At 41.0% G+C, this 19,637-nt stretch overlaps 1 protein-coding gene across 3 annotated transcripts in view; it reads left to right on the forward strand.

The window, feature by feature from the left end:
• TAFA5 (TAFA chemokine like family member 5) overlaps nt 1–19,637 on the forward strand; it is a 365,774-nt gene that overhangs the window by 108,144 nt on the left and 237,993 nt on the right. The window contains exon 1 of one of the 3 annotated variants that reach the window (XM_056847213.1): nt 1,724–2,187. The exons of the other annotated variants lie outside the window; for them this stretch is intronic. Coding sequence (XP_056703191.1) covers nt 2,097–2,187 — 91 coding nt within the window. The 5' untranslated portion in view covers nt 1,724–2,096. Of the gene's footprint in view, nt 1–1,723; nt 2,188–19,637 lie in introns of those variants that run through there. 3 annotated transcript variants of the gene reach the window in all.

Below are 19,637 nucleotides of genomic sequence, written 5' to 3' on the forward strand. Positions count from 1 at the left end.
TCTTCACCATTTTCTAAGTGGCGTCTTTACTCCATGTGTATCTATTGCGTCTCCTGTGATGCCCTCTGCTAATGTCAACAGTCATATCAGTCTACCCTTTTCCTAACTGCACCTCACTGTCTTCTCCCTGACTTGTTAGGTACCACTGACAGTCGAGCCACTCTGTTGGCATTCTGCACTGTGGCTGGACAGAAGCATTCCAGCTGCCGATCACCTTAATAACTCTCACCCACAGCAAAACCGTATTTAAACTCTGAAGGTGTGTGTGTGGGGCAGTGTTTCTGGTATGCAGAGCGCTTCCTGCCCAGTGCCCCCTACCTTTCCTCAACTTGGATCTGCTTCTCCTTCTCCTGTTGCCTTGGTATTTCTCCCCCCCCCTTCTTTCCCCATGCAAGCTTTATTTCCCCCGGCCGAATTCCAGGTCTGCGCTGCTTCGGAGTCTGAGCACCAGCGCTGGAGCCGAGGGGTTTGTTGCTTGCGCCCAGCGCGCAGGCTCGCCTCTCGGGCATGCTCATTAACGCCCAGGGAGCCCAGTCTGCGGGAGACCGAGAAGCGGGGAAAGTTGCTCGATGGCGCTAGCCGCCTTGAAGTAAGGAGCCGGGGGCCGGGAGGGCGCCCCCGTCTGCAGGTTTCCACGGGCAGAAGCGCGCTCTCGGAGTCGAAGGAAGAGCAGATCTCCGGAGAGCGCCTCTCGTCCAGCGGCTACTTAGTCGCGCCGCCTCCGCAGCTCGTCCGAGCCCGGGGCGCGAGGGGGGGGGGGCAGAGCTGCAGGTGGAAGATTCCCGTCGGGAGGAGTAGACGAGGCTCCGGGGGGCGGACGAGCCGGCCGCTGTCGCCCTGCCCTCGCGCATCCAACCCAAACCCAGCGAGCCTGTCGCCGGCCGAGGGCGGCTGTGCAGGGAAAGGGCCGGGTTCCCGAAGGTGCTCTTCGCCCCGGACCGCGCTGCGCCCAGCCGGCTCTGCCCTTCCCCGGCCCCGGCCTTTCCGATTGCGGTGAGGGACGCGGCTGCGTTGGAGGAATCAACCGGTGGGCTGCGTCTCCCCTTCTCTTCGGGAAGCGGCGGCGGCGGCAGAAGCGGCGGTAGTTGCTGGTTTGCCAAAATACGCTTTGCGGGTGCAGTGAGGGAAGGGGGGGGCGCAGAGGGGTGTGAGGAAAGGAGGGCACCCGGCTTCCATCCCCGCTAGTCGTGGAGGCTCAAAGGTGACAGCCAGCAGGAAGAGGAAGGCTCTCTCCCCTTTCCGCAAGGCATCGCAAAGCCGCTCAGGAAGATGCCCCGCCATGGCCAGTTGGCACCCGCGTTGTCCTAGGATGAAAGGATGCATTGAATTGCTTTGAACCTGGGAAGGGAATAAGACAGAAGGGGGGAGGGGAGAGAAGCCTCGGAAGCCTGTTAAGGGAAGCAAACCGCGATCGCCTTGGGGGAGTCGAAGGCAAAAGCGAGCTCCCCCTTTAAAAAGAAAAAGAAGCGGGGGTGGGGGGGACCCTTGCTGCCCAACCATTTCTCCTCCTGCCTAGATCGTGCTAACCGAGACTAGCAAGCGGCAATTGCAGAAGCGTTGCTCCCCACCGCGGATCGGCTTTCCCTGGACAGCGCTGGGAAGCTGGGCTTGTCTCCCGCGTCCCCCTCATTGCTGAACCGAAGCCGTCGCTGGAGGAGGAGGAGGAGGAGGAAGAGGAGGAGAAGCGGCGGCAACAGCAGAGACACACGCACACACAAACAACCTCGTCGGAGCACTGGGAGCGATTGCGCAATTCTGCCCAGATTGTCTTCCCTCCCTCTCCTTCCTCTTCCCTCCCCCCTCCCCAAATGCTGCTCAACTCCCGAGGAAACAGAAAGCTGATTCATGGAGCCCAGACCCCGCTTCCTCTGTGCTGGTCTTTGAAGATCATGTTGCTGCTGCTGCTCAAGACTTTGTGTTAGCCCCCTTCCCCCCCTCCCTGCCCCTGAGGGGAAAAAAAGGCTCTCTCCGATCCCAAGCGTTTTCTCTATGTTGGAAGTGTGGTTACTGGCTGGCTCCAACCCGGGAAACATTGATGCATCGCTCTGGAAATTCATTGTGTGACTTTCTGGGTATTTGCTGAGTTTCAACCCGAGATGCAGCTCTTGAAAGCTTTATGGGCATTAGCAGGAGCAGCAATCTGCTGTTTTCTTATATTTGTCATCCACTCCCAGTTCCTTAAAGAAGGTAATTATATCTGCATGCCTGCATACACGCTGTTCTCCCCTCCCCTTTCAAATGCAAAGGTCTGTAGTTGGTACCTCCTAATCATATTTTACTCTTTTCCAATATGTTCTAGTTTCACAGCTCTATCTCTCTCCTTCCCTCTCTCCCTCTCTCTGCCTGCCTCTCCATCGGTATGTTATTCTCCAAGCAGATGATATTTATTTCATTTACAAGGTTGTCATAGGAAAGGCTTATGTTCTTGCTGAGTGCATTCTGTTGTTTTATCTGGGTAATGCTTGAGTTGTCTTATTCATTTGGTAGCTGGAAGCTGATGTTTTCTGGTGGAGGACAAACTTTCCTACTATCTAGAGCTAGATACGGTTAAGAGTATTAATACATAGTGACCTGCTGTGTAAAATAAAAATGCTTATTTTTGATAACAATTGAATAGTCATCCTTTTCCTTTTTTTTTTTTTTTTTTTGGGAAAAAAAATTCAGTACACTTTCAATAGATGGCACTAAAGTTCTATGATAAGGCATGAAAGAGCAATGCTTGGGTAGAAGGCTCTTTTCTCACCGGTTTTCTCCTAAAACTGGAAGAGGTCTTCTGCCTCTCATTTTTTGGTAGAATTTTTCCATGAAACATGTAAATAAATCTGCTCTTTAAAAAAGAAAAAACGAGAGAGAGAGAGAGAGAGAGAGAGAGAGAGAGAGAGAGAGAGAGAGAGAGAGATTATTCTTTTGCAGGAAGATGAGAAAAACACACTGTTTCCTGTTTTGAACATAAGGTTATTTTCAAGAGAGAACCTTCTGTTGAGATTTTTTTTTACCCCACCTTACTGGGGATATTGGCTTCCAGAACGGTGGTTTAATTATTTGTTTTATAGTGTACAAAATTTTCATAAAAGATAGAAAACACTAAATTGTAATATTTTAATGCTGCAAAAATGTTAGGATGCATGTGTGGGATGAGAATGCTGAGCTTTAAAAAATATATTGAAAAGTAGACATCTAAAAGTGATACTTTTTACAACAAAGGCTGAATTATAAAAGCATATATTCAGAGGTCTCAGCATCCATCTTTATGAACATTAAATCAAGTACAGGATGCTGACTCTAGGAATATGGAGGAACTTTTAGTGTGTCGTGGGCAAAGTGTCTCTCCCAGTCAGCCAGTGTAGGGTTTCTGATGGTTTAATTTGACACATGCCAGTCCTTGAAGTACATTTTTAGCTAAGCATCTCTATATATGCATGCATATGCAAGGTACTGCTGGGGAAAATAAAATATATTCCAATGGAATAACTTTGCAGATTCCAGTATTTAGTTCTTTGACATTTCTTTCCCTATTGTTTACAAATGCATTACATGTCTTGTGCAGTGCCGTCCAGGAACTAATTAATTTAAAGATTATTAATAAAAAGGAACATCCTAGCATGAGATGCATTTTTCGGGCCTCATTATTTAAGGTGATTCTCTCTAAGGGAAAGGCACTGTTAGGCATAAAAGCATGAAAAGCTTGTAAACAGGATTCATTCTTTTCTCTTGATGTGCTTTTCATTAATAGTTTTTTGATATTTACACTTCCCTAATGAGTCCAGGAAGCAGTCTTTTGAAAACACTGTAGGAGAGCCATATTAGTTTACCAGAGGATAGATTAAATCTCAGCTGTTAAATTGTTGAAAATGAGAGGAATGCCTACCAATCAGGACACTTCCAAGTATTGGATGCATATTTTTCTACCAACATGGTTAAATGGGGGTTGAATGTAGGGTTGATCTACCTATTGCAGTTTGGACCATTTGTTGTTTATTTCAGGATTTTGACTGATTTATTTTCAACATTCACAAGCAGTGTTGAGCTTCAGGTTCTAGTGTAGCACCACACAATTAAATAGATTTTGGAGTTTTTCTCATGTACTGTGTAAGCATGTCTTTCTTGTCTTAGATGACTCTAGTTTGTGTTCTGGTATTGTGATTTTTACTTCCTTTGAAGCACATTGGTTGCAATATATACATGGTGCACTCATTTTTGCTTAGTGAAAATGAATTAACACGTTTTCATTTCTCCAGTGCTGGGAAAGAAGAATGCTATCCCAGTTTGTATGTAAGAAATTGAGCGAATTAATCTCCAGGTATTCAATAACTCCAGTTACTGATACACTGAGCATAAATCAGTGGCATAAAAGTGGCAGATACTCATTTTTAACGTGACAAAATATTAGGTCCTGATACTCAGGTAGCATTAGAATTTTGGTTCTAATTTGTCAATAAAAGTTCATTTTAATGGAAAGCTGAAGATAGAACATTTTTGTTTCATCCTTGGTATTTAATTCACATTAAAATTTACTTTTAAAAAACCTCTTCTGGGACAGAGCAATTATATAGTCCCATAATATTTACCAAGTGATTTAAAGTTTGGGCAACTTGGTCAGACTGACTTCTTGCCAGAACTGTCAACAAGATGTACTCACCAGTTCAAGCAATACCTGCTTCAGTACTTTTTAGTGAAGCAAAGTATCAGTCTGACTTCTTAAAAAAAAAAAAAAAAAAAACCTTTGTAAAAAGAGTTGGGTTAATCTACAGATGCAGTCCTCAGGCATTTACTCTGAAGTAATATCATTCAGACATACCAAGTGGTTTCTGGCCTTTTCTTCAGACCATATTCATATAATATATATTCTAATTATCACAAGTCTATTTTTTAACTAAAATATTACACATTTGTAGCATAAATAAGTATCTAATCAGAATTTTTGTGATCATAAAAAAAAAACCACAGCAGGTTTGACATGTTTCTCACTTAATTATGGAAACCATACAATAAAGTCAGTAGTTACTCTCTTAGAATGTCCCCCTGATAAACAGAATAATACTGTTATCAAGAATAACTTTTGCATATGGTAAACTTTCTGTGTTGGCTCTCCACGCAAAGTAGTCCAGTTCAGAAAATACTGTTTTGGATGTTGTGGGAGTGAGCTGTTCTTGACACAAGTTATACAATTAAATTACATTAATCATAGTATTAAACTACTGTGCAACTCACAAGTGGTAAAGAAACGGGCAACACTTGTTCTGAGATGAATGGGAGAGAGCTGTTTAAATGCTGATTTTCATGAATATGTTTTCTTTTGTCCAAGAAGTGAAGAAAGGATGACATGGGATGCCACTTCCCCCTCTTGGGTTTTTGTATGGAAATGCAGGTCATTCTGTGGCTAATTCATTCTCCTCTGTCCAGTATGTCTTTCAGTATTTCAAAAAGATGAATAGACCCGTGAACCAAGAAAAGGCTATTGTGATCTGTAATTGCGAGCCCATGGCTGTCTGATCTTCATACAAAGCAGTTTAGCTTATTCCATATGCTTCTGTCATTTTGAAGAGTTGTTAAAATTTAGGAGTTGCTATAGAAATTAAAACCAGATATGGTATATTGATTAGCTCTTTCTGATTCAAGATGCTTTGTCACCATTGTGACATTGTAATATTTACACAGTTCTGCCTTCTGTTGAAGATAGAAAAGTGAAAAGTCAAATGTTTTGGGCTGTGGCTGTCCTTCCCCCACCCAACAACAATAGACCCTGTTGCAGCTATTCAGTGTGGTGAAGATGTGGCAGAAGATACATTTTGAATATGTGTAAAGATTTTAGAGAAGCTTAATTAGTGAGGGGGAAAAACCTCTGCATACAAAGCGTAGCACGCAACCCACTCAGTTCTTTATCTTGGTGGTTTTGTGTACTTTTGGAATGTCTGGTTTTTAATTAGGATGTTGAGTTCTTGTTGTGTTCTTCCATATCCTTTAATGGAAAAGTGAAAGAAAAGTTTTCTTTTTATCTATTCATAAGGATTTTGAATACTGTGTTGGTTTTGAATGATGTGACTGATTATATAGAGCTGGAAGAACGCTAAGAAAAGACTGCAGTGTTCTAAGAGCTTACACAAACCTACAGGAAATAAAGAATTGTAGCCAGGTCTCTTATTAGCATGTTGTTATTTGAGTGAATGTAGGTAATGTGTATTTTAGTTGACCATTGTCCTTGTTGGTATAGTTGCTGCCTCCGGAGACTGTTTTTTTGTCTCTTGTACTTTCTTTGGTCTTAGTTTATAAAAACAGCCACTGACAAGGACTATGTGTTTTGATTTACACTAGCCCAATAATCCCAAGCCTTCCTGTTTCCCATCTTCCTCTTAAAACTTGTTGCACTGTCATATAAGCTGAAGTATGAATGGGCTATACCAGTAGCTATGCCACTGAAACCTTGCAAACCAATGGACAACCATTGCAAGCAATATGCCAATCTATATGAAAGTGTGTTAACTGTAGCTAAAAACTTGTTAAGAATTAAAATGTTAGAAACAAACCTTTTGAAAACGTTTTATTTCCCCTTTGGCAAATGGTATGCAACGTCTTAACAGTAAGCCATTGCAATGTCTGCATTGTAGAAATAGGTAGTGCAGAGGTAGGAGTTTGATAAAGACATCTCCATCAAACAGATGTCTTTATCAGACTCCTATGATTGAAACAATAGGACCCCAAAGCAATCACACGTAAAATAAGAAAGTAAGAAACCTTGAGATGTACCTGCTACAATGAACGTGGCATTTAAACTTTTACCTTATGGTTCCTGTGCAGGTTACTGAAGGCCTGACACCAAAAGCAGTGTACTAGTGGTGCCGGTAGGACTGGGAAGAAGGGTCCCAACTCTGATGGAAGATCTCAGATAGTGAGTTTGTGCTGTGACACGGACTCACATGTAGAACTGGTGTTGCTGTAGCTTTTGCTTGTATCCTGCTGCAGCATAAAATGTTGTACTGAGATGGTTGCTTATCGCTGATATTGTGCAGGAAATGGAGTAGGGTGCCCTACAGCCCATTGTGCCCATTGAATATTCAGAAGACCATTGCCTGACAAGTGATACAGAGCCAGACTGCTTTTGCTTCAGTAGTCTGAGCTGCTTATTTTTGGTGTGTAGTGGTATAAAGAATCTGTTTTGCTTTTCTGGGAGGTTATTCCAGGTGCAGAAGCTCACGTGTGTGTGCTCTCCTCCCCCAATAAATATCCTGTATCGTAACTAATGCCCATACGAGATTGGCACATAATGGAAAGAATGAGATGTATAAATGATGGACAGGAGTTGACAAATGTGATATATATGCCAGCTACTTAACCATGTGTGAGTTACACGAGCCTTCAAAATCTGTCAGAGCAGAAGGTGCCAGTCTCTGGTGCTTCGAGGCTTAGCCTGCCCACGTGTTTTTAGATGATAGCATAGGTAGAGGTTGTTTAATGGAACAACTAATAGTGAATGACTTTATATATAGATAGATTTTTGTAAGCTGCTTTGAATCCCTATTGGGGAGAAAAGCAGGATACAAATGAACACATGAAACTGCCTTTTAATGAAAGACATTCTGAACATATACTGACAATATGCTAAATAAGTATCTTATTTATTAATCCACCTTGAGTCTCTGTGAGAAAGGCAGACTATAAATGACATTTTTTAAACGTTCCAGTTACTCTAGTGGGCAATACTCACCTTGATAAACCAATGGTCTGACTCAGTACAAGGCAACTTAATGTGTTCAGTATTCTTCAAAGAGCTATTTTGATTGTCATTCTTTGTATCTGAATCCTTGCTTATGCTAGCTTGAGGCAGTTTTGCATATTCATATATGTAGATATAAGCAAGTTAAAGAACGGAACACTTCACTATAGGATAAGCTTTAAGGAGTGGCAAGAAAAGCTGTGTGAGTACATTCGGCAAGGGTCCAAGGTTACAAGTATAAGTGAGTGACCATTGGTGCAACTTCCAGTATTGACTTCTTTGACTGACAGTTCTGCAAAGCCTAGGGGTTGGGCTGTTTTCACCCCTTCAGTCTGATGGCATGGATTGAACCTTCTGCATACAAAACTTGTACTTTACTACGCAGCTGTCTGTGTATCAGTAAACAATGTCTCCCTATGCCTCTCAATCCCATATCAGTGGTAGGAACCAGGTACCCATACGAACATTCATTTGACTATTTGGGGTGCTGGGCTACAGCTGCATAGAAACTATTCTTCCTGAACACAAGGATAGGCTGATGTGAAAACAAGAAGTTATTTGATAGCACAGCAAATGACCCACATATTGGAGTGTGAGTTCAAAGGACATAGTTGAGTCCCCTGCAAGCTGTATTGTGGGGAAATCAAGGGAGAAGAGACTTTATGGGCTTGTCTGCATACTAGCAACCAGAGCAGGGAAACCACTCACCTGTTATAATCCTGTTCTTAGCACAGAGTGAGGATGAAGCCTGGCCTGTATGGAAAGACTGCCCCACCAGAGGTGTTCAGAAGCTCAGGTTCATTCATGTTTGTTAGGCATCTATAATGGAATGCCAATGCAAAACAATCTGCATATTCTTAGTTTTTAATCATGCCATATATCATTTCCTGCTTTTGATGGTTAAACAGCATTCTTGTATAACAGGTGTTTTATGCTGTTTATAATCTAGTAAGAGATTCCATTTGCACAAAAAGATGTGTGATTCTTAGTCAGAAGGGCCAACTCTGGCGTTAAAATCCCCAGCCACCAAAATGTAGGCCTCTGGAAACTTAAGCAGTAATCTGGTTATATACTTTTCTAAATTGTCCCAAATATCTTGTGACCTACGCTTATTTACTTGTGGGGCTATATAAACATTTATGATCAACCCTGCCCATTTTATCAGGACATACGTAAAACACTCATTGATCCAATTTTGTCTAGTTTCCCCGATACAGAGTTAGCTATACTACTTTATTATTAGATGATTCTGTTAAAGATATTACCTATCAGGTTGCAAGATTCTGTGCCAGGGCATGCGCTCTAAGGCAGAAGAAGTTGTTACAATGATTTTTCATGTTAAACAGACTATTTTACCAAGAGTTGATGTAACTAAATTTATGTTTTATTTGAGCAAATTTTAGACATTCTGTTTTTAATTATTTATGATATTTCTTTTTGCGCAAGCTGGTCTTTGACTGTAATAAACAAATGATGAGGATGATGATGATGATTCTTAGTCAAATAGTCAGAAATGAACTTTAACCAGGCAATGTATATATGTTTTGGATACATATTTTCCAGAAAACATTACCATTCTTCCAGTGTCCTGAGGGGGGGGGGAATCCTGTAGGCTGGACTGAAGCATGACAAAGTTCAAGAAAATTGCAGGCTTATGACAGAATATAAGATTTAGGAAGAAATGAGACGAGTTAAAAATAGAACAAAATGGGCTGCCTTGCTGTTATTCAGGCAATGCTAACTACTTTATTGTTTCTTAAACTGCATAAAACTATTGTTGTTTCGTATGGATATGTAAAGACAGAGGAATGGGATTGCTGGCTCCTGGCTGAGGTAGGAGGAGGAAGCATGACCATCTGTGAATGGTGGAACCAAAATGCAATTTAGTTCTCTCCATCCACGTGCTGCCATCACTATTGTTCTGGCCCAGATTGGGTACTGAATCTATACCACAGTGTACTAAATTGAGATAACTGTGGAGGACTTGACCTCATGCTTGCATAGTCTAGACTTAACATAGATCAACAATCTATTACATTTATTAATGAAGATTGATTTTTGATATAATGAATCTCTGTTAACCATTAGAAATATATTTTCTTACCTGGATGAAAACATGACTGGATTTTCAGTAACTTCTCAATGACACTACCAATAGGAGCATAATTAGGTTCCTTCCTCATGGTTGGAAACATCTAAGATAATATTTGTCAAGCCAATTTTTGAGTCAGTTTTAGTATAATCATTGTCTTTTGTATTGTTTATGGTTGGTATAGGTGATGGAATTTTTTAAGCTAGCTATAAAGTCTATAGAGTCTAATTTCTGATTTATTTGTTATGTGTATGTAACAAGCTTCTGTGGATGCATCTGCCTGAGTTGGACTTAGTGTAGCATTATTTTCAAGCTACTAGCAAGTTATGTAGATGATCTTAGGAGTGTAAAATAAATAAATGGTTTTTTTTATATATATATTGGAGCTGAGAAATATTGGTATTCTTAGTTTCCCAGGTTCCAAATACTGGTATGGTATTTGGATCCAGGGTTGTTGTTGTTTTTCCTGGGTGTTCGATATTTTTCAGCTCCATTAACCCTATGTGGAATCTTTGTAGAAGGTTGTGAGATGTTCCACCAAAATTGCAGAGGAGCTGTTGGTGCCTGCCCTTTAAATAACCCCCAAGTTTCAAGTCAATTGGACCAAGTTGGACCAAGTGGTCCAATTCTGTGGGCCCCAGAATAATGTGCCTTTATTTCCTGTGGAGGAAAAAAATGCCAGAAATGTAAACCAGAACGCCCCCCATAGGAATGACACTACAAGCTATTGCTAAGCCCTACCAGTGTAAAATGTGAGAATCTCAATGTAAAATCCACCAAAAAACAAACAACACCTTCCCACAAGCCCAACACAAACCAATTTCAACAAAGAACAAACTTTTAATAAACAACAAAAAACAGTTGAAACGGACAAAATCCTACCTAAAGCATACTGGCAAGCTGATACCAAGACCTGGAGACACAGAAACACAGGTTTAAAAAGGGGAGGGGGGAAAACAGTCCTGGGAGCCTGCTCATGCTAGCTCCAGATATTCCTCGTTAAAAATCCTGGGATTTTTTGGGATACATTTTTTGACACCATGGGAAATAGATATCATGCAGAAAATAGCAGAAAGGTTTTTTTTTTTGGGCGGGGGATATATTTTTGGAACAGGAATATCCAAATGCACATCCCTAGTTGGTCTGTCAGACACCAGTTTCCCTGTTGTCTTCCCCTGCTCTGTGTAACTGTGGAGCAGAGTCAGCAGTACCAGAAGCCTTTTGATGTTTCTTATATAACTTCCCAATCTTGACTTTGCCCTTAGGAGTTTTATATGAAGAAAACATTTGTTTTAAAATAGAGCAATGATAAATTGTGAAAGATTCAAATTGTTTGTGGCAAAGTCCTTATTACAATGCATAAATACATATTCTAGCTGCACAGTGGCACTTTTCATGAGCTTTTTTTTGCTTTACGTTGTTGCTATCTGTACATGCATGTGCGTGAGGAGCAAATTTTTAACTTTTTAAATTTCAACTTTATACCTGCAAACTATTGTTATAAATATTCTTTTGTGCCTGTCAACAGCTCCATCCCATCTAGAAACATATAGTTAACAGAGTTGAAGAAGCAAAATTAACCATAGTATTTCCTAATTTTGTGAGATAATTATATTTGAAATTTTAATGGTATAGTGCACGGGTCGCAAAAGCGCGGCTCCCGAGCCACATGCGGCTGTTTGAGCTCTTGAGTGCGGCTCTTTCCAGTCCCACCCAGCTGGCCGGCGGGGGTTTGAAGCGCTTCCCGCCCCTTCCACCTTCCCCGAACTTCCAAGGGCCCTCCCGGTTTTCAGCCCCGCCCCTTTCCTCTCCGGCGGGCGGTCTGGTGGGGGGGCCGTCTGGTGTCCATCTGGCCTGTCTTCCCGCCGGCTGGCTGGCCCAAGAGCTACCTCCCCCCGGGGCCTACTCTAGGCCACCCCGCTTTGGCTCCCCTCTCCCTTGTTGTAAGGGCCACCTGGTGCTGGAGCCATCGGCGTCTGCGCGCCGGCCCGCTGTTGCCCTGCCCCGGGTCGCTCCTGGCCTCGCCTCTCAGCCCCGGCATGCTGGCCAGGAGAATGCCTTTCTGGCCCGCCCTCCCGTCGGGGATGGCTGTCGGGGGCCCCGTCTCTCACCCCTCCCTGCTCGGCCTGGAATCACGGCTTGGCTCCATCTACGCCGCGCTCCCGCCGCGCTGCGCCGCCTGTTCCCCAAGCTTGGAGGTAAGTGGGGCGTGGGGCCCGTCAGTGTCCGCCCGGGGCAGTCCTGGGTCGGGTCATGAGGGAAGGTAGGAAGGAGCCCAGGCGGCGGCGGCGAGGAGGAGGAGGTCTTGGATTTGCCACTCAGATGCACATTTTCCCCATCCAGATTCTCAAAACTCTGCATGGGGGTTATTGGCCATTTGTGAATGGGAGGTTTTGCATTGGATTTGCCACTCAGATGCACATTTTCCCCATCCAGTTTCTCAAAACACTGCATGGGGGTTATTGGCCATTTATGAATGGGTGGTTTTGCATTGGATTTGCCACTCAGATGCACATTTTCCCCACCCAGATTCTCAAAACTCTGCATGGGGGGTTATTGGCCATTTATGAATGGGAGGTTTTGCCACTCAGATGCACAACTCAACAATAAGCCCCCCTGCAGAGTTTTGAGAATGCAGATGGGGAAAATGTACAGTGTTTGTCAGTCATTGTCATGATTTAATTTTATGGATGCCTTACTTACTTTTTTCCCTCCTCAGAGGCCATGTCTACCCACTGGCTTTCTTGTCGGTAGACCTGGACTCCGAGGAGGGGAAAAAGTCCCCCTTCAGAGGCCAGGTCTACCAATTGGCTTCTATGGGCCTCCGGAGGCCAGGTCTACTGCCAAGAAAGCCAATGGGTAGACCTGGCCTCCCAATGGGACTCAGCCGGAGGCAAGGTCTACCAATAGGCTTTTATGGCTGTAGACCAGGCCTCCAGACGAGGACTCCGGACGGGGAGGGGGAAATGGCAGGGACTTACAATTTAATTTTTATCAATAAAAAAGATCATTATTAAGTATGATATCAAGTTTTATTCAGTGTACCTATAGTTTAATTAAGACTTAAAACTTTAATTAAAGTTTATTAAGTTAATAAACAATGTACCTACCTATATAGTTTAAGTTTAAGAAATTTGGCTCTCAAAAGAAATCTCAATCGTTGTACTGTTGATATTTGGCTCTTTTGACTAATGAGTTTGCCGACCCATGGTATAGTGCAATAGTTGTAAAGCATGTTGTACTTACATGTAGTACTCTTTAATAAAGTTACGCTGGATATTGGAGAAGAGTATCTTCATGGAGGAAGGCTGCATAAAGTGGGGTGGATCCTACCCCATCCTACCACTCCACTGAGCAAAGTTTGAAGGCTCTTTGGACCATGAATGATCCACCCCAATACATCAATTTAATTGCAGATGTGTCAGGATACCAGAACACATTTGAACTTCATCACCCCAATAAAGGGCTGGAGCACACTAAAGAAGCAGGTGGAAGAAAAAAAACCCTGTACATTCATTTCTGTATTACAAAGTTGTATATACTGGACAAGATCCAAGTGCTGCATCAGTTCTGAATCTCAAGCAGTAAACTGTATGGTTAAAATGGGTGTCTGAATTCCTTACTACCAAGTGATCTTTAACTTGCTAAGGAGTTTCTCCTTTTTAGGTAAACTGCTCAATGAAGAACAGTTAAACACACTTCTGATCATGGATCATTTTCATTTACAAATACAATACATGCATATTAAGGTACAAATCTGATGAAAATGTTGGCTTAAAATGTTCTTTGAAAGAAAATGTTCCCTGAAAGAAAGTTATGAATTGGTTATTAAGCAAAAAGTGATTGCTTTGGAATATTTTTTCCGCCATTATAAATTACTGGAAAAGGATAAGCTGTTCATAGTCTTTTTTGGTCGTATCAATTGGAGGCACTGGAAGGTGAAGCAGGCAAGAGTACTTAGAGGATTTTGTCATTGTAGGGACCTCTTGTACAGAGCAATTTAACTATAGATCCCACCCTCTGACATTACACCCCAGATATTAAAGTGGCAGAAGTTTGGATTTACTAAATTGGGAGGGAAGGAAGGTTACAAGGTAGCAGAGAGATTATTTCTGCATCAACTAACCTTTTGATACAATAAGGCAGGAATCAAATCTTTCATTTAGCAGCCTTGGACACTGTAGAATACTTGATGGAGAAGGCTTGCACATCTTTTATGCAGAAACATATGAAGCTTCCTTATACTGAGTTATACTTTGTCTATCAAGTTCAGTATTGTCTGCTCTGACTGACAACAGCTCTGCAGGGTCTCCGGTAGAGAGATCTCTCATCAGATTGACTGGATCCTTTTAGTTGGACATGTCAGGAGTTGAACCTAGGACCGTCTGTGTGTGAAGCAGATGCTCTACCATGGAGCCATGGGCATTCTCTTACCATGGTGGGGCATGCAGTGTATTACAGTTGATTTTAAAGACAATGAAGGGGAAAAAAACAACCCACAAACACTTCCGGTTCTCCCCTATACTTCCTAATGTCCAAAACTATTTTTATTTTATTTTATTGTGAAGCAGAAGACTCTAGACAAAATATGTGGTAGAATTAAACTTATTGCAAATGTCTAATGCAGTTATCGTCAGAAAGAGTTGCCCTGCAGTTTGGAAAGGGTAAGTACCAACAGGAATATTCTCTTGCTGGTTTTTATATTTTTTGTCCCCAATGTAGTTGAAATAAATCTTCCTCTTGAAAACTGTACCTGCCAGAGACCTTGGGGGAAGGAAGGAGGTAGGTAATGAACAGAGATAAAGAGTGGCGAGTAAGTAAAGGCAGTATTCATGGGTACTTCCTAATATATACATTTATATTTTGTGTACTGATGCTGTTTTCTACATTCGTACCTAGCAGCATGAGAGCTATTGCAATGGAGTTCCTTCTGAAGCTTCCAGGACACTGAGAGATGCTTTTGGCCTTCTCTATGCCAAAGGTGGGCTTATAGAAAACTCCCAAGCAGCCATAGTCCCTAGAAGAGTTTTTTTTTAAATTACTTTCACTTCCAGTACTGTGTTCCCTCCTTTTTTCTTCCTAATATATATTTTCTCAATTTTTGTCTTTTTCTGTGCTTTCCTTAGGCAGAAAATAACCAGAATAGCTTGTAAGTAAGTTTCATCAGCTGCAGCAGAAAATAGGGAAATCACTCTTCTCTTTTCCTCTGTCTAATGGCTATACTTTACTTCCAGAAAACTCACTGTGGTATGGATAGGTACACATTTAATTTCAGTTCTGCAACTACTTAATTGAAAAGAGTTGATCTAATTAAAATATGAAGTTACTTGTATTTAGGCTTGCTCCACACTAGCCATTTTGTGTGGAGTTGTCATATTTTACTCATTTTTTTTTCTTAGAGAATCTATTTTCCATGAAGGTGAACCTGTTCCATTCCAGTATTTTCTGTGGATTACTTTTTTTACCCAGGCCTGATTTGACTTTTAACTTAAAATGCAGTCGTAGTGTTAGGCTGTCCCATGTGAACAGTCAGCTGCTGTTGGGACTTCCCATACCATCTGTCCTTTTAAAAGCCTTCTCCTTGCAGCCTAACCAGTTGCCTCCTGTTGTCCGCCAGCTGTTCCATATAGCATTCACATATAAATGATTGTCAGCTCATGTTGGAGGAGGAACTTTAGAATCTTTTGTTGTTGTTTTCCAAAAGCCAAGTCACTAGCTTCCTGGGGTTTAAAAAAATAGGTTATTATTGTAGTGATATGATTATAATATAATGATTAGAAATGGAAAAAAATAGAGTGGTGGTATTGGCTTGGCTTAAGTACTCAAGTCTTCTCTCCAAAACACTATTAACCTCTTATTCATGGGTGATTCCAGATGCTGGAAGAGAACAGGAAGCAGTTAGGCAAAAAACAAAGTTATGAAAGGTCAGGCAAAGAAGTTCTGCACAGAGGTATTATAGGTGGCAGGCACTGACAGATTTTCAGGGGAATATATTTACTGTTTGGAACTCTCATTTGACTTCACTATAGTGTATTTATAAGTTCTTTGGAACTAGATATGGTATCAGCAGACCTGTGGACAAAGAAAGTTGGGGATGGAGATCTGATCTAATGTTAACATAAAGATGGTGCATGGGTGAGAAGAGCTGAATCGTGTCTCTTTTGACCCCTTCTCTCCATTGTCCACATTTCTTTTTAGGCTTTGACACAGGAAGTAAACTAGGTTCAAATAAATATGTGGCAGGAGAATAGACTGTGGGAAATTGGTAAAGATTTCTGCTCATCCATGTAGCCTTTTCAGTAGGCCCCCTTAGTACTTCATAAGGGAATGTTGAAAGCACACAAATAACATAAAATCCTGCCACTGTTACGTCTTCTGGCCCTTAGACTAGGTAAAGAAACATTTCTTTTGTGTGTATGTGCCTTTATTAATTCACCTTCTGAAGACTCAAGAAGGCTTTCAGATGCAACACTAGGTTGATGTAGAACACTAAAATCAATACTAATACCACAGTGACTCTTTAGCAAAGGGCACAGCAACTCTTTAAACAGCAATGCTAATATTTGGCATTGCAACTCATTGTAACGTCCCTTAAACATATTTTGGGCATGTCCAGTCATTTGGTTTTTCTGGGAAGAAGTTATTACTCATATCAGTTTTGTATTAAAATGTTCATTGATTTTTGAGGATGTCTCTGTACTTTTAAACTATTTGCCTGTCTCATGGAGGCTAACTGATGGTCAATGAAAATGGTCCCTCTGTACCCTAGCTGTACAGCTAAAGGGCATATTGAAACACTGGAAAGATAAAAAAAAATCCATCTCTGGTAAATCAATGGATTGAGGACTTTAGAACTCTATCAGTATTTGAACGTACGGCATATAGACGGCAATTGTGCATGGATCGTTTTTAGATATTTGAAAACCATTTATAGAAACTTATGTCTAGATCCACCACTGTTGTTATATTTTTGTCTTTATGTATATGTTTTTTTGTTTCCTTTTTTTTTGGAAGGAAATAAAAAGAAGAAGAAAATTAATAATACCAATAATCCCAGCAATGATTTGAGCTGTGTTTTACTGTGTTATTAGGGCCACACCATGCAGTAATAAACAATGGCCATCCATTCTCTTTTATCCTTTCTTGTATTCTGTGAATAGGGGGGATTCATGGGTCTCATATGAGAGATGCTTGTGCTCCTATGAAGGCAATAATATATACCTCCCTTATTAGCAACATGCCCATCCTTCTTCCATGCTAACTAGTATACCTGGAGAACAAAAATGTTTTCAAGTGGAGCTTGTCTTTTAACAGTTTAAGTTTTATGAGAAGCAGCCCTGGGACTAGCACTGATTCTGTCCTAGTAATAATGTGAACCTGGCTGTTTCTCAGCTTTGAGGTTTCTCACTAGATTCCAGCATTCTCCTTTAATGCAAAATAGCATGGAAAGTCACCTTAGCCTTCTGTCTCTTGGAGAAGGAAGAATATGATGATATATGAAGCTGCTAATATCAACACTTCAACTATATTGACATCATTTGCAAAGCACATTTGGTGAGCACGTTATACTTCTTCTGTGAAGTATTCATGGTGAATTGTGAATCTAAAACATTTGTATGATGCCCCTATATTGTATTCCTTAAAGGGGAAAAATTACTAGAGGGTGACAGACAAATTATTGGAGGGGGTCTTAGAATGTGTTTCAAGTATTTTAACTGAAAACACTTTTCTAAAACCATGCTCCTGCACATTGCTGTAATGGCTAGTGAGGGGGGCATGGGTTGCTGGCTGCCTACTGAGGAGAGAGGTTACGCTGATGGTAGCATATGGTGGTGAGCCTATACATGGTGTGGGCAGCCTATTTAAGGTGCAGTTATGCCGCCCCCAGCCTCTTTGTCTCTATATTAGTCTTTTAAAGAATAAATAAAAGGTAAGGATGAATGTATAGCAATCCTTTTGTTCTGTTTGTTTTATTCATGCTGTTATAATAACTTCATTTTCGTGTGTTTAACTTTTGCACTTTAACAATTGAATGACAAGATTGAAGATGATTTTGTTTCCAGCTACTTTATAACTGTAAGAAAGCACTAACTGAAGTAAAACAGAGCACAGTTCACTCATTAAAAAGCAAAGCTTTAATATTAACATTCAATGTAAGCCTTTTTTAGTCATTACATTTACGGTACATGCAGTGGGAATTTTTTTTTTTTTTTTTTTTTTTTTTTTTTTTTTTTTTTTACTGAATCAGGACATGTACTTATATTCTGGCTTTAGTACATGTGGTCATGGATGTCTCAGGGCATGTGTCTGTATATACTGAATCTGCAATATGCACATGTTGTCCAATTCAGACATGATTGCACATATCGAGATAATCACACATAGCATGCTGATTTTGTACATGCAGTAGGAGTGCTAGAAACATAGTGACAGAAAGGGGCTATACAAATTAAATATTGTACAGTGATTGTTCCTGGGGTATGTAATGACCCCTATGTTAATGCTAATGAAATATGGTGGTTCTCATGAACTTGGTCCTTTAGAGATATGAATAAAGCCTGTAATGCCTTTCTCCTCCACTGCTACAGCAATGCTAAACATTAAATGAAAGACTTTACCATATCAAGGTAGCTTTATATTCCCATGTTCCTTATGGGTTGTTTATTAATTTTGTTTTTATCTCACTCTTCCAAGAACATCATAGTGGAATGCATGCCCCCCCCCCCATATTATCATCCCAACAGTCCTGGTGAATCATTGAGTGTCATAACCAAGTAAGGATGTGAAGCTGGGTTTCTCTGATTTAAGTATGATACTCTAGCCATTGATCTGCTCTAGCTGTATTTTGTAAGTACAGTGTTTAATCTCACTTTAATTGGTTTCTAAATAACCTAAATGAAACCTTCAAATTAAAAAAAAAAGCCAAAAAGATACACAAGGAAAGTGGGAAAGCACAGCGTAATTAACCTCTTTCACTGTAACAGAATACATGGTGTATGAGGTGCAAATTAGCAGAAATGGGAAGAAACTGTTTTATATTCCTTTGGGGACATGATCCAGAAACAGAGGTAGACAAGTAAGCATAAGAAAATAGATGAAATATGCATATATTAAAACCTAAATTGAACCCAGATTCTATACTTATGCCACATTTAAGATGTGGCTTCGAGAAGCAGCAACTATCCATCAGATATTTAATACAGTATGTAACTCTAAAAATTGAACGCTCACAGTCCACTTGAATCAGGAAATTCAGAATTCAAAAAATCCAATTTTGTAACTGTTTGATCTCACAAATGTCTCCCTCCATCTAAGTTCATATTTAATGCAATTTTGAGTTGTGGAGTTTGACAATGAGCTGGAGGTGAGGCCTGTGGATGGATCTTCTCTTGAGGTTTAGCATTTTCAGTCACAGCTAATCATGGGATGAAAGAGTTTAAAATGGCATAATTATCAGTGTAATATTGTGAACTGTGGTTCAAAGTCAGGATCTGTTTAAGAAACTGCAACTCTTCTGAATTTCATTAATAAAATTTTGAAGTGGAATGCAAGGATTGGAATAATTAGTTCAGGTTTGTATAGAGAAGAATGAGAGAGTGTTGTGGTGAAAATTAGTACTAATGCATTGGCAAATATATATTTGATGCAAAATACAAGAAGGGGACCTTAAAAGACTTGCAGGGGGTATCTCATTTTCCCATCAACCACTGTTTCCTCATATCCTTCCTGAAATCCCCCACAGCCTCTCCTCTTTTTCTGCTTTCTTCTGTCCTCCTCATCCACCAGGCAGTCTACCTTTATCAGTGTTTCTGTCCCTCCTTTCCTTCCCCTGGC

Source organism: Euleptes europaea, chromosome 3 (genome assembly GCF_029931775.1).
Source record: "Euleptes europaea isolate rEulEur1 chromosome 3, rEulEur1.hap1, whole genome shotgun sequence".
Lineage (NCBI taxonomy): Eukaryota > Metazoa > Chordata > Lepidosauria > Squamata > Sphaerodactylidae > Euleptes > Euleptes europaea.